General features: G+C 40.9%; 1 protein-coding gene across 7 annotated transcripts in view; it reads right to left on the bottom strand.

The window, feature by feature from the left end:
• Window positions 1-14,681, bottom strand: part of LOC148010634 (uncharacterized) — a 160,378-nt gene that overhangs the window by 59,727 nt on the left and 85,970 nt on the right. For 4 of the 7 annotated variants that reach the window (XR_015689569.1, XM_087672070.1, XM_087672067.1 and 1 more), the window contains 6 exons: window positions 10,799-10,891; window positions 10,500-10,584; window positions 10,194-10,405; window positions 9,040-9,175; window positions 8,585-8,664; window positions 8,176-8,416 (listed from right to left, as the gene is read on the bottom strand). Coding sequence is in view for 5 of the 7 variants with exons in the window: in XM_087672070.1 (XP_087528196.1) it covers window positions 8,176-8,416; window positions 8,585-8,664; window positions 9,040-9,175; window positions 10,194-10,405; window positions 10,500-10,584; window positions 10,799-10,891 (847 nt within the window). In the remaining 2 variants the exon portion in view is untranslated. Of the gene's footprint in view, window positions 1-8,169; window positions 8,417-8,584; window positions 8,665-9,039; window positions 9,176-10,193; window positions 10,406-10,499; window positions 10,585-10,788; window positions 10,892-14,681 lie in introns of those variants that run through there. The other 3 variants (XM_087672069.1, XM_087672072.1, XR_015689568.1) reach the window with 3 other exon arrangements.

Raw genomic sequence — 14,681 nt, 5'->3', positions numbered from 1 at the left:
AAACTTTGTGCATGTAGAAAGTTAATGTTTCTTTAAAACTATACTAGTAACAAACAATAATGCATCTAAAAGACTTTGTTCTGAAAGCTTTGTCTATCACACTGTATTCAATACTCAAAACCATGGTATGCATACTTGGAAAGACCTTGGTTGTTTCTATATTGAGGGCCCCTAAAAATTTTGGCAATACTTCAATTTTAGGTCAGCCCAGAGCCTTGGATTGGGCTAGACATAGTAACCCAAAAAAAAAGGTTGACAGTAAGTTTTCTCCTAAGAATTTTTACTTTGTGCGTGCCCAAGGTTGATGTTTCTTGAAAAATATGCTAGTAGATAACAATATTGTACCTAAAAGATTGTTTTGAAAGCTTTCTTCGTCACATTGTATTAAACACTCAAAACTATGGCATGCATGCTTCAAAGACCTTTCTATTTTTAGGGGTCCCTAAATTTTAGAGGATACCTAAATTTTAGGTCATCTCAAAAGTTTAGTAGCCTTCGACTAGTCGAGTACTAACCCAAAAAATATGGTTGATAGTAAGTGTTTTTCAAACAATTTTCCCTAAATTTGCATTTTTTAAGATAAAAGATAATTCTTTTAATAAATCCCCTATAAGGGACTTTCAAAACCAAAAAATACACAACAAAGTTAATGTCTATTACCAGGCTTGCATGTCTGAGCAATCAGGTCTCTATTGTCAAACCATATGTGGTTGATAGTGAAAGAAAGTGTCGAATCCCAGGTCCTGAGAAAAGGATCTCTCTTCCTCATCATAGTCTTCTAACCACCTTGTATCCTCTCCCATCTCCCTCAGAGGATGGAACTCTGGGTTCATCATATAGATCTCTGGATGGCATGACTACATCTAGTGGTCCAAAAGCACCAAGCAATGATGCTAGCTATGAGCTCCCATTAGTCAATGCCCTTGAGTCCACACTGGCTTTGAAAAATCCAATATGGCGATCTTGCTCAAGAGCTGACCCGAAATGAGATAGACATGGCTCTTTTGTGTACCCTCATATCCATGCAATCATCCTGCATATCATAATCATAGACTCTGTTGAGATGTGAAACACCATCCTAAGGGCTCTCCTCCATACCTCTTGCGCCCTAGGGCAATCCCATATACATTTTCTCTGCATCTCCTCTGGCTCCCAACATCTAACATAGGTGACTAATCTTTGCCATAGCCAAGCCAAGTGCCAACTACCCAGCTCTTTATATGCTACTGACCATAGAAAGAGTAAGATTTTTCTGGGTCTAAAGCCATCATCAAATCTCCTCCAGAAGTCAACAAGAAAAGGATACCCTTTACTATCCAATGCTTAATCACCATTAGCATCACTCTAATGTTTCTTGTCTATCTTCTCCTTCCCAATGTGGTGGTGTATCCAAAGAAGGAGGTATCCTTGGATACCTATGCAAATGGATCTCTCCAAACCCATTTCCCAAGGTCTCTCTGTAATTTCTGAAGTGGCCTCCTCTTGTACACTGAACACCTCCAACCAACGATCATGTAAGTCATAAGGTTTGGTCCCTAGGTTGAAATATCAAGTCTTGTCACAATGACCCACAACCCTAACCTCTAGTAAGAGCATCATGTAAACTTGACCAATCCAAATCCTCTCTCACAAGTCTGCCGCCTCATATGCTGAAAAAGTAAACACTCTTTGTTGATAGCTACCACCGCAAGAAGAAATGTTTCCTTCGGTGAAGAGCCCAATCCATGCTTGAGAGGGGTCTGTATCAGTGACCACCTCCCTAAGGCTGTCCATCATGTCTCTGGCCCCTCTGATATCCTCTTGTCTCTGTGACTGAGTCAGTAGCTCTAGAAAGGCAAACTATAGAAGTAGAAGCAATCCATGAAGAGAACCTCCCCCAAGATCTCTCTCTAATGATATGGCCTCTCTCTATCTTATGTAGCTGGTTGAAGAGAAGAGGATGCCTCATCTTCTCTTCAATGGTGGCTGGAGCAATCTGGTAGAATCCCACAAACATCGATCCCAAGTAGGGATGATGGTGGCAGCAAATCTGACGTCAAATCTCTTCCCAAGCCCTATACCTTTGATCTATTGAAATATCCAATGAATACTAGGCCTCCATGGTCCTCCATCAGCAAGAACAATAAACTCCAATCCCCAAAATAGTGACTACTTCCACATCTCCTCGCTTGGAAGAAGGCCCCTCGCAATCAGCTTTACCAAACTCTACTTGACTTTCTCGGTCTATGATCCACAAACTACCCTAGATCTAGGTTGAATGAAAACATCCCATGCTACTATAGCCTTTGTTAGACTTCCATCTCCATTTGGCCGAATAAAGTTCTTGATGAGGTGCTTCACCTAGCCGATGTATGACCTAAGGAAAGCCCAACAAGAAGTAATATATCACATGATTACCCTCCCTGTGATAGAGAGTCTCATCATAGCCCTATATAGCAGCTTTTGCTTGATGCTCAAGAGGAAGTGTGCTCCTTGCTGCTCTAAGTTAATATTATTGCCTAAATGCAACCAAGGTATCTTGCTGAGCTGCCTTGGGGGACTCAAGTGAGACTCTTAAGTGGTCTCCAATCTAGCTGTTAAGCATCACAAACCTGAAATCCATAGGACTTGTGCCAATTGATAAGAGCTTCTAAGCCTCTACAAAATATCACTATAGCTGCTACAAAGTCCCTAAAGTTACTTTATCTCCATGAAAATACACAGTTGAGTGATTGGTAATCTTTAGATCCAAAGGCTCAAACTCTAGGATGGGCAGCCTAATGCCATGAATACCTATAGATGCCACAAATAATAACTAATGGCCTTTGCCACAAATAGGAAAAGGTGCAAAGGGCCACAACACCTCTGACCCAATACCTTGAAAGCCATAGTTGCCTCTGTACGTCGTACGGTACTGATCGTACCATACAATTCATACCGTGTGGTTTCATACAAAAAACACGATGTTTCTAGCCACCACATCTGCTGTGCCTCCCCACATTTCGCCTATGCTTTTCACTTGCATGTTGTACTTTTGGGGGGGATGGAAGACTTGGATACCTCCCCCCCGAAAGCCCTCCTTGAATTCCATCCAGCTAGCAGCCCTCTTTGACTGTTTGACCCTTCTCTCATCTACAAAAGGTGCTCCTCTCCTCCATGCTTCCACACCAATTCAGCAAGTATTTGCCATTCTCATCTTTCTCTCTTCGATCTTGAATTGATTTGTGATTTGTCATTCTTATCTCCTATCCCCTCTTTCCTGCACCCTATCAAAGCATTTGCCATTCTCATCGCGTCATCTCCCATCCCCTCTCTCTCACTCTTGCCCTTTCAACTTTACCCCAACCCTCTCCCTCTCTTTCAACTTTCAAGTTTCAAGAGTCAAGACATCTCACTCTCACTCTCCCTCTCTCTCTCTCTCACTCTCCCCCGGACCACTCCATCCATCATTGGGATTCGGCACCATGACTCGTGAGAAGCACGAGGCCTTCAATTTGTATGCAATCCATGTGGAGAGGGACACAAAGAAGTCCAACTCCCACCATTGGACATGCAAGTATTGCAGGAAGCCCTATACAAGTGGTGCAACCTGGCTTCTCCAACATCTTTCCAAGCATCTTTCCAAGATGGGGGGGCAAGTTGTTCCATGCAAGGAGATCCCTCCAAACATCGCGGACGAGATTCTTGCCAAGATGAGGGGGGGATCCACAAGAGGAGGAGGAAGTGGCTTATCGGCACCAACTCCTATGCCTACTAATGAGGAAGCATCGAATGTGGGTGTATCTTCAACCGATGTAAGAGAGGCCTTTACCATTGGTGGTGGGGGCTCCACATCCGCATCCTACTCCAATAAAAGACAAAAAAGTGAAGGCTCATGCAACATCGGAGACACAATCCTCTCTCTCTCAAGCTCCTAGTCATGTGTGGATCAGTTGCCTTTATTAGAGAAAGGCAATGACTTGCACGCACGATGATTGAGTGCAATCTTGCATTCAATGTCCTAAAGCAAGAGTAATGGAAGAAGATGGTAAAAGCCATTGCCAATGTGGGTCCATGTGAAGGATGGACCGGTGTCACATACAATGACACGAGGACAAAAATATTGATGAAGAGAAGGAGAGGATTGATAGAGCCCTTGATCCTATTCGGGCCGCATGGATAAAATATGGTTGCTCCATTCTCACTGATGGATGGAGTGATCATAAGAAACGGGGCATCATCAACATACTCATCTCATGTCCACTCTACACTTACTTTTTGCGGGCCGTAAATACCAACAAGAGGGGGAGGAAAACGACGGGTGCATTCATCTACTGCCACAGTTGGCAAGCTATCATTGAGGTATACATTGCCTTTCAAATTTGTTTCACCTTCTTTCGTTATGATAATTGATTTATGCATAACTATCTATCTCCCTATTCTAATGTCTCTCTAATATCTATCTTGATTCTCTCTTTTCCCCTGGGCCCCAACCTCTATCTCTCTTTATTCTTGAATCTTGAAAGTTGAAACGTAAAAGGCTCAACTCTCTCTTTCTCTCTCTAACCTCCAAGTATCGTTACTTGTAATTTGTAAATTGTAGTTGTAGGTGGGCCCCTCCAATGTGGTGCAAGTTGTTACCGACAATGCATCGAATTGCCGGTGCATGAGCCATTTGCTTAAGGCCGAGTCTCCCATGATTGTATGGACTCCATGTGCAAGTCATTGTTTAGACTTGCTCATGGAGGACATTGAGAAGCTCGAGTGGGTGAAGAGGGTGGTTCACAAAGCCAGATCAGTTGTCACCTTCTTCATGGTAAAGGTAAAGGTGCTTGCGATGTATCGTGAGCATAGCAAATTGGAGTTGAAGAAGCCTTCTTCAACTTGGTTTGCTTACATGTGGTTATTGCTGGAGCGTCTCTATGAGATGCAGTCTACGTCACATAGTGGTGTCCACTCTATGGAATGAGTGGGATGAGCATGAGACAAAGGAGACCAAAGTCATGTCGTGCTTGTGCCTTAATGAGCAGTTTTGGTAAAAATTACGTGCCATTGTCATTGTTGTGACTCCCTTTTATAGGGTGTTACGTATAAGCGATTATGAGGGGTCCACCATAGGCCTTCTCATTCACTTCTTTAGAGCGGCGTTGGTAGAGGCACATGCTTGTACAATGATCACAGAGACAGTATGTACATGTTTAAGAGAGAGCAAAGAGAAGATGGGCAAGGATGTATAAGCCTATCTATGGTTTTGCTGCATTGGTATATCCGGCCTACAAGTCGCCGACGGTCATGGATGATAGAGAGCTCCATTTGGATCAGCTTGCTTATTTGACTTATGTAGTCCCTGTGGATGACCATAATGTAGTGCTAGAGGAGATACTATGCTATGCAGATTAGAGAGGGCATGTGGCTTTTGCTTCTCCCACTTGTTGGAAGAGAGAGTCACTTGTGAAGCCTTTATTTTGGTGGCAAAACTTTGGATATGCATTGGAGACCCTTCAGCCCTAAGCCATGAGGATCCTTGCCTAGGATTGCTCTTCGGGTGCATGTGAGAGAAACTGGAGTGCCTATACTCATATTTATACAAAGATTCGCAATCGGCTTAGCACATGATAGTTAGAGCGGCTAGTCTATTGCCGCACTAACTTACGCATGATGAGAGCTATGATGAGTATGGATAGTCTAAAGCAAGTAAAGTTTAAACACTTAACCATTAAAGTTAAAATTTGTTATTTTGAACTTTGAACTTTAAAGTTTATACTTTATAATTAAGACTTTAGCATTTACAATCTTATGTGCATTGTTTGAGTGAATCTTGATATTCAAGTTGACGGGTGACACTCTTCCAAGTGTATATCAGGATGTGGACGAGGAGATGATTTTTGTAGAGCTCTATAGAGAGCTTATAGCAACAGATACTCGTGACACTCGTAGTCAACATGCTTGTGGGTGAGCCCTCCAACATCGAGGAGGGGTGGTTCGAGTGGCTTGCAGACATATGTAAGGTGGGCTACACAGCCGCTACCTAGGCAGTCATCATTTGATGATGATAGTAACTTCATCAGTGAGTATAAGTATGAATGCGTCTTATCATCTGATACTGAGGAGTCATCTTCAGACTCTCTTGACGAGCATTCAAATGGTTCTAATGATAATGATGATGATAGTGATGCCTCATCATAGATTCATAGGTCTCTCTCTTTTTTGTATCTACTATCATTGTATCCACATGCATGATGCTACTATGATGCATTATCCATGGACCATCAATTATCACCCATGTATGTACTAGATTATAGTTGTATCACATGTTTTGCGCAGCCCATGCAACTGCAATGCCCACGGTCCACCCTCATGTATTTATCTTATTTTGTAATGAAATTGCTATTTCCACTTTAAACATGTATTCTATCCTTTAATGATTTATGGTTTTTTTAAAATCATGTTAAATTTTTTTTCGTACTAATATCATACCATACCTTATAAAATCATAAGGTACCATTTAGTACCGTATTTTATCGTACCGTACCATATCGTACCTTTCGTACCTGACAACTATGTTGAAAACTCCTCCTCACTATGGTACTCTACAAGAACTCCCAACCAAGCCTATCATAAACCTTCTTGAAGGAAGTAGCATAATGAGGTCCTATCTCCCAAAGTGTGCAAGAGCTGTGGATTCCAAAAATGAAATTTTTACTTTTTCTTTTTAGAGAAGAGAAAATTATAGTAAAATTCCTTAGGCTAAAGTATCCCAAGGTAACATGCAAAATACAAAGCAGACTTGCAAGGGACTTCCATATCAAAAACAAAGCTTCAATGATATTCTAAGAAAAGCATCTCTCCTCCTCCTCATAGTCTCTGAATTGCCGTATTCTCTCCCATCTTCCACAAAGAGTATGTACAATCTCAATCCAGATCCTGGAGAGAGTCTATGTAGTAGATATGTCCAAAAAGTCAATAGCATGGCTACATCTGGCTGTCCATATGTGCCAAACAACAATGCTAGCTCCCATCTGTGGCAATGCCCCTAAGTCCGGAGTGTCTGTGAGAAATCTAGCACGATAATCCTAGTCACAAGCTGGCCTGAAACAAAATAGAGATGACATCCCTTTGCATCCTCATATCCACAAACTGGACCTCTGTCTATGACCCAAGCAACTGTCCCCTGATCAAGTGGAGAGGCATGCTGAAAATTTCAGAACCTTCCCTTTTCTTCAAATAGGCCGATGATGGATGTGTAGACAATCTGTGCAACAAGCATGCAGAAAAGAGAGCATTTTACCCTGGGAATCAACCACATCAACAATGTATCTGATGCCTAACTTGAGCAAATTGCAAGCCTTAACCAGTTCTTTGACAGACAAAGGTTCTCCAAAACGTGCACATCAATGAATGTTTTCTTTGCCCATAGAATTATCAATCGAGTGGTATGAACAGCCTGGAACTTTCCCTTTAAAGTGGTCAAAATCCCCATATGACTTCGTTTCATATTCACAGTCATGGCTGCAAACATAATGGTTCAGGGCTATTTTTGCTCAACAAATAATAAAGTAGCCTTCCATGTTAACATATGATAGTGAATACTCAAAATATTTAGACCTCCATGCATCTTTGGTGTGCAGATCAAATCCACCACCAGTAACCTTAAGGCTTTGTGATCTGTATGTGGTTTAAATAGAAGCTCCACGGTTGCAGTCATAAATGCATCAACATCTTCTTACTCCAAGGCAAAAGATGCATGTACAATTGCATGTAAGCTACAATAATTGATTGTACTATTCGATGGAACATGCAATGGCCACATGGATAGTTTCAAATACTGCAACTTGTGACTCAAATCTCAATGACATCCAAGTCATTTGCTGCTTGAGAGTGAGTTTCAGCCCAGTGGGATACCCATATAGCCTTACAATTTCATGCAGCTGTAAAATCTTTCCTTCCCAAATCATTGCATGACAATCACCAGAATTTAAAAGTAGAAGTTCGGATTTAATGAAGATAATTTGCAGCCTGTTGCCATTCCAAACGTAGACAGAGTACTACCCATGAGTATTTGCATATCTCAAGGGTCATTTTTGAGCATGAAAAAAGATTCATCAGCATATGTTTGTGCCAAAATAGATTATCGCCTGGTAATTCCATCCTATGTATCAAACCAAACCACAGAGAGAGAGAGAGAGAGAGAGAGAGAGAGAGAGAGAGAGGTCATACCTGCTTATTCCACTCTGGTAACTTGTTTTTTAGTATCACCATTTTGTCATGGTCAAAGCCAGTTTTGAAACTATGAAGAATGCTAGGCGAGCTTCCGAACTGTGGCTGAAATATGTATGGATTATCATCAGCATCAATGGAAGGTATAATTGCTGTGATTTTCCTAGGACCTTTCATCCAAAACACATTGGCCTCATACAAGACAGCACCAAGCTCTACTCTATCTGTTGGCCTGTTGTAACTGATGCAAGCACTTCCATGTGTGAGTCTACAGGAAGTGTCTGCCATAAAGAAACTTTATGCAGGTCATTTTCATTTCCCCTAGTTTCAGAAGGTCTTAAAAGATTGACATCAATCAGCACAAATGATTCTCCTGTATAATGAAAACTAAGAAAGAGAAGAATATCACCAGAACTTATTTTTCCTTATTGTCGGGGGATCTCCTTTGTCATAGAACCAAAACTTGGTGCCAAGAAAGTTTGAACGAACCTAAGACACCATGCTCTCATTAATAAATCAAGGGTTTATGTTCATTCACTAGTTAATTTTTATTGTCACCTCCTATACGTGTAGGTTCTTTGTTCAAATTACTAAGTCGAAGGCTGCAATGCTTTTTTGGTGCATTATATCTATTCAGCTAAAGGTTTGGAAGCACAAACTTCTATGCTTGCTTTACTTAGTTTGTACATTTGATAGAAAATCATGTGTTTGCATTCAGTTTGTACATTTGGTAGAAAATCATGTGTTTGCATTCAGTGTTCTAAAGTTTAAAGCTCTCTCTGTGATGTCTTTTGAATAGAGAATTCCAAAAGACGGGACAAAAGAGAGATATCAAGTCTATGCCAAGAATTTTTCCTCGCTCACATTTCCAAAGTAGTTTGCAGTTTTATATGATATGTCTTCTTCATCAAGGGAGATGACATAGTTACTGGTTTTGCTTTTCTTGCGCTTTCGTGCTGATAAAAGAAAGAAATCGCCCTTGGTAAGATATAATTTGTACCTGTCTTTCCAAATACATTTTTCAGTAAGAGAATAAATCACAATACTGCATTCTTTAGGAACCCACTCAGCAAGTATAAGTCCATCAGTTCCCAAGTGCTCCATCTTCTTAAAAAAGAAAAAGGAAAAAGACCTACCTCCCAACTCTCCATGCATCTCTCTTAAAGCCAACTTGGGAGTTGGAACAAGCACTCTGTACTTAAGTTGTATAGCCTATTATCACCTCCACATTCAGGGTGATTCCTTCCCTCTTTAAAAAAAGAAAAAAAAAAGAAAACAAAAGAACAAACAAAAGAAAAAGAGGTAGTTGGACAATTCCAATTAACTTGTGGTTACCGATGCCAAGTTAAAATTTTCAATTGACAAGACAGGTATCAAGGTAGATATAAAGCTATCCTTACATGGCTCTGCTCTTGAAACAAGTGAAGGCCTCAAGTGATGAGACCAAAGTCTGTAGGACTTCTGTTTACTGGAAAGGCCACTGAAGGAGCAAGTATTTACTTTGGTAAGATTTGGTTGAATTTCTTATAGCAGATAAGTTACTAGTAAGGCAACACATTTCTTCATGCATTCTCAGCCTCCGGAGATGCACTCATAATTAAAGGTTCATTCAGTGTCTCACAGATGTGTTGTCCACCAGATTTTCACTCAGTAGATATTTCTAAAGATTCAGGAAATATGCTCAAAGACTTGAAAAAACATATTCTATTCTTGAAATGAGTTTAATACAGAAATGCACATGCTGCGATTAGCATAGTCTGGACTCCATATAATTCAGACCTGAATGTTGGAAAAACCTAGCTGCCAAAAAGTCACGTCAAATTTTGACCTGTCCCTACTATAATATTCTGCTCCTAAGGATCACCGGAGAAACAGAATCAAATGAGCTGAAGACAATCAAAAAGTTGTAACATGAGACAAGCCATATTCATGCTTCAGATATCTTTCAATGTTTATTGAAAAGGAAAGTAGTTTGCTAGTTTCTTGATTTTGAGAAATGACTGGGTGAACAGTGATACCGTGGATACAGCTTGTAAGCATTCACCACCCGCCTTATGTGGCACTGGATAAGACCCCCACACTTTGGACCTGGGCAAATGAGAAAAACTCGCAGGTCTGATATGTCTGGAATCAGCGGCCTCAGTCTGCAATTTTGCCAGCTCTGGCAGCCTTTTGGTTCATACATCGGTGTGATTCCATGTTCGATTAGTTTTTGCTCAAGTGGTCCTTTCTAGATTTTTCACCGCATTCAAACAATTAAATGTCAAATTTGTACTTCACTTGAAAAATAGAACACTCACATTATAAGCCAGCTTCACTAATACCTCAAGTTGATAATCACTGCCTGACCCATTCAATGCATCAACTGCCTTTACTCTGCTGGCCTCAGGCTGCCAAAGGAGATGATAACTGGAACGTTGATATATCAACCAATAACCTTCATTGAGTACTCTAAAGCTAAAGCTAAAAAGCATTTACACAGCCCCAACAAACTGATGAAGATATAACCAAAAAAACATTTACAACACCATTGCACACCACTAGCTCTACATGGTTTACACTATCAAAATGATAGTATGCCTTGACTGCATGCATTATATTAATAGATCATACTTTGCAAAACCTGCTCCGAAGGCTGTCAGGTAGTGGAGGTGCATGAGACTTTCCAGTTTTTCTTGGTAAATCTCTGCTTGAATTAGGGACTGATCCGCATTCTCTGTTTGTCATTTCAATCGTGACATAAGTTACGAACTGAAAATGGGCCGCTTAATATGTATACTTGAAAACTGTTTACTTTTTAACCCTATATTCACATTATTTGACAAGGATGGAATCGTGTGTGTGTGTGTGCACGTGCATGTGCTAAGCTGAAGGGTCTCCTAAATTGGCAGCTAGATCTTATTCAGCCGACTGATCTTTCCAAGGAGACTTGGTCTTGGCATATGGCAATTTCAGCTGCTTCTTTGCTTTGACTTTTGTACTCTTTTAGTCATGTGACTTTTGAAACCTTTTAGTTATTTGATATGATATAATTACTCTTTTTGCAAAGGCGGCCGGGGCGCGGGGGGGGGGGGGGGGGGCGGCGGGGAAGATATATGGGGGGGTTGTTTGAAGAAAGCTATATGAACATCTTTCTGAGCCCAAAATTGGCCTATGAGACAAAATCATGTACAATGCTGATTGTAACTGGACATCAAAGTGTGACATGCTAAAAGATCAATGATACACTGTAAAAAGAAGCTAAGGTGGTGTACAAGACAAAGTAGTGCTCATATATGGATACAATGGAAGGATAAGGTAGTATGATATCCATACATCTAGTTCCGCCTAGTCAGGTTCAGTGATTCGGTGTTGGGGGGGGGGGGGGGGGAAAGATATATGGGGGGGGTTGTTTGAAGAAAGCTATATGAACATCTTTCTGAGCCCAAAATTGGCCTATGAGACAAAATCATGTACAATGCTGATTGTCACTTGACATCAAAGTGTGACATGCTAAAAGATCAATGATATACTATAAAAAGAAGCTAAGGTGGTGTACAAGACAAAGTAGTGCTCATATATGGATACAATGGAAGGATAAGGTAGTATGATATCCATATATCTAGTTCCGCCTAGTCACGTTCAGTGATTCGGTGGGTAGACTATGTCATACATATAGAATGAAACAAAACGAGGGTAGCATATAGACTAGGTCCTATGAGATGCTGAGAGGATCGAAGCTCAACAGAGAGTGCAGTAGACAGTGTGGAGAGTGAAGCACGACACCCAATCCAATAGATTGAAAGAGTGTAACCTCAAAGTACAAAGTACAGCCCTTAAACCTTAGGGTTGGATGGGGTGGTCACACCCGAACATGATAAGTGCCCGTAAGTGTGTAACATAAGCACATACGAAAGAAGAGAATAAGTCTGGAGGAAAAAACCTCTCGTACCGAGAGTAAAAAGTGCCCCAATGTCCTACTGGTCACTGACACTCCTCTGTGAGCGTAGGCATGAGTGGAAACCCAACAAAACCCCCTGGAGTGAAGAGTGATCAAAAGTACAAGGATCATCCGCTACCAAAGGGGATCAAATTTAAAGCATTGCGAAATGCTTCAAATTTGTCACGAGGAAGAGCTTTGGTGAAGATATCTGCCACATTACTAGTGGTAGGACAATAGACAAGGCTAATATCACCTGCATGTAGCCTCTCTTTGACAAAGTGATAATGTGTCTCAATGTGTTTCATGCGTGCATGAAACACTCGGTTCTGTGCCAGTGCAATGGCACTCTGACTGTCAGTGAACAAAGGAGTAGGCTCCATAACAGATACATCCAGATTAGCGAGCAAGCGTCTAATCCATACTCATTCAACTGTGGTAGTGAAAGCTGCCTTGTATTCAACTTCACATGACAATGTGGCAACAATGGATTGTTTCTTGCTAAGCCAAGATATGCAAGATAAGCCAAGAAAGAAACAATTGCCACTAGAGGAGTGACGTGAATCATAATCATCAGCCCAATCAAAATCATTGTAAGCATTTAAGTGCAGTGGTCCCGCCTTGGCATAAAGCAACCCAAGAGATCTAGTATCTTGCGAGTAACGAAAGACACGCTTAACAACTTGCCAATGTGACATGCATGGCTGATGCATATATCTACTCAGGGCTGAAACTGTAAATTGTATGTCCGGCCTAGTGTTGCATAGGTAAATAAGCCATCCAACTATTGGAGTATATGTGTGAATATCAAACAAATCACTATCATCATGTAATGACAGCTTTAGTCTAGGTTCCATTGGTGTACAGACTAGCTTGCAATCCTGTAAGCCAAACTTCTCAAGAAGTTTTACCAATGTATCTTGACTGTGGTAAACCAATACCTCTAGCAGTGTCATGTATGAGCTAAATGCCCAAGTAATAATGCAAAGACCCCAAGTCTGACATTTCAAAAGTTTGCTGCAAATTTTATTTAAATGCTGAAATCTGATCAGCATGTGTCACTATAAGCAAAAGGTAATGAACATATACACAAATGATCAGCACGGATCCCTCTTCTTTACATACGTAAAGGGTAGACTCAGATGAGCTATTTATAAACCCTTGGCTGAGTAAAAAGGCATCAATCTTTGCATACCAAGCTCTAGGAGCTTGTTTCAAGCCATATAAAGCCTTTTTCAGCTTGCAAACCAAGTGTTCGGATCCCTCAACTACAAAACCAATGGGTTGCTGTACATATACTTCCTCATGAAGTTCCCCATGTAAAACTGCAGTTTTAATATCTAATTGATGCACAATCCATCTATAATAGGTAGCCAAAGCAACCATAGACCTAATGGTAGTCATTCGGGAGGTAGGAGCAAATGCCTCCTCATAGTCAATGCCTTTCTTCTGTGCATAGCCCTTAGCTACAAGCCTTGCCTTATATTTGTCAATAAATCCATCTGCATTCCTTTTTAGCTTATAGACCCATTTTGTTCCAATGGCTTTCTTCCCAATGAGAAAAGACACTAAATCCCATGTTTGATTCTTAATGATAAAATCCCATATTCAGATCAGCCAATGGCTGATTTTCTGTAATTTCCAATGGAGCAACTGGCTGAACATTAAGTGACCAATTCTTCCTCTCTGCAACCCCATTCTGTTGTGGAGTATAAGCAGTAGTAAACTGATGAACAAGGCCCTTCTGTTTCAAAAAAGAATTCAGCATAGAGGACATATATTCCCCCCCTCAATCTGAACGGAGAGTCTTTATTTTATAGCCAGATTGGTTCTTAACAAATGCTACAAAAGCCAAGAACGAATCATACACTTCTGACTTTTTCACTAAAGAATAGACCCAACAGAAGCGTGTAAAGTCATCAATAAAGGTCACAAAATAGTAACATCCACACAATGACTTTGTCTGCATAGGCCCACATACATCCTGAATGCACTAACTATAACGTGGCTGTGGCTCTAAAAGCAACATCACGGGGAAACGAAAACCGATGCATTTTCCCCGAAATACATCCTTTGCACAAGTGCTCACAAGGTCTCTCCAAAAGAGGTAATCCATTTAGCATCTATGTACGCTGTAAGAGCATGAAGCTACCATAGTTCACATGCCAAATGCGAGCATGCCATAACTCTGCTTGTAACTTAGCAGGAGTAAGAGTGGATGCCAAGTATGCTGACTGATCAACTGAAAGAGCATCCAACTCATATAACCCATGATGTAAAGTGCTAGTCAAGACCAAAGTCATGTGTTGCTTATCTCTCCCCATGCATCTGTCATCATCAAAGGTGAGCCAAAGAAGAAATAGAGAGCAAATTATTATTTATACCTGGCACTAACAAAGCATCCTGCAGGCGAAGAATAGAGCCATCAATGGCTATGAGCACAATCTCCCCAATATCTCTAACAGGGTATGATGCATTGTTGGCACACTATACAGACTTGCCAACTGGAGTTGCACCAATAGAAGCAAATAAATCTCTGCGAGATGTCATGTGCCTAGAAGCACCACTGTAAAAAAAAACCAAGTGG

The sequence above is a fragment of the Lygodium microphyllum genome, chromosome 29, assembly GCF_053477565.2.
Source record: "Lygodium microphyllum isolate KBCC chromosome 29, Lygodium_microphyllum_v1.1.10, whole genome shotgun sequence".
NCBI lineage: Eukaryota > Viridiplantae > Streptophyta > Polypodiopsida > Schizaeales > Lygodiaceae > Lygodium > Lygodium microphyllum.
This window is presented reverse-complemented; position numbering and strand designations above follow the sequence as displayed.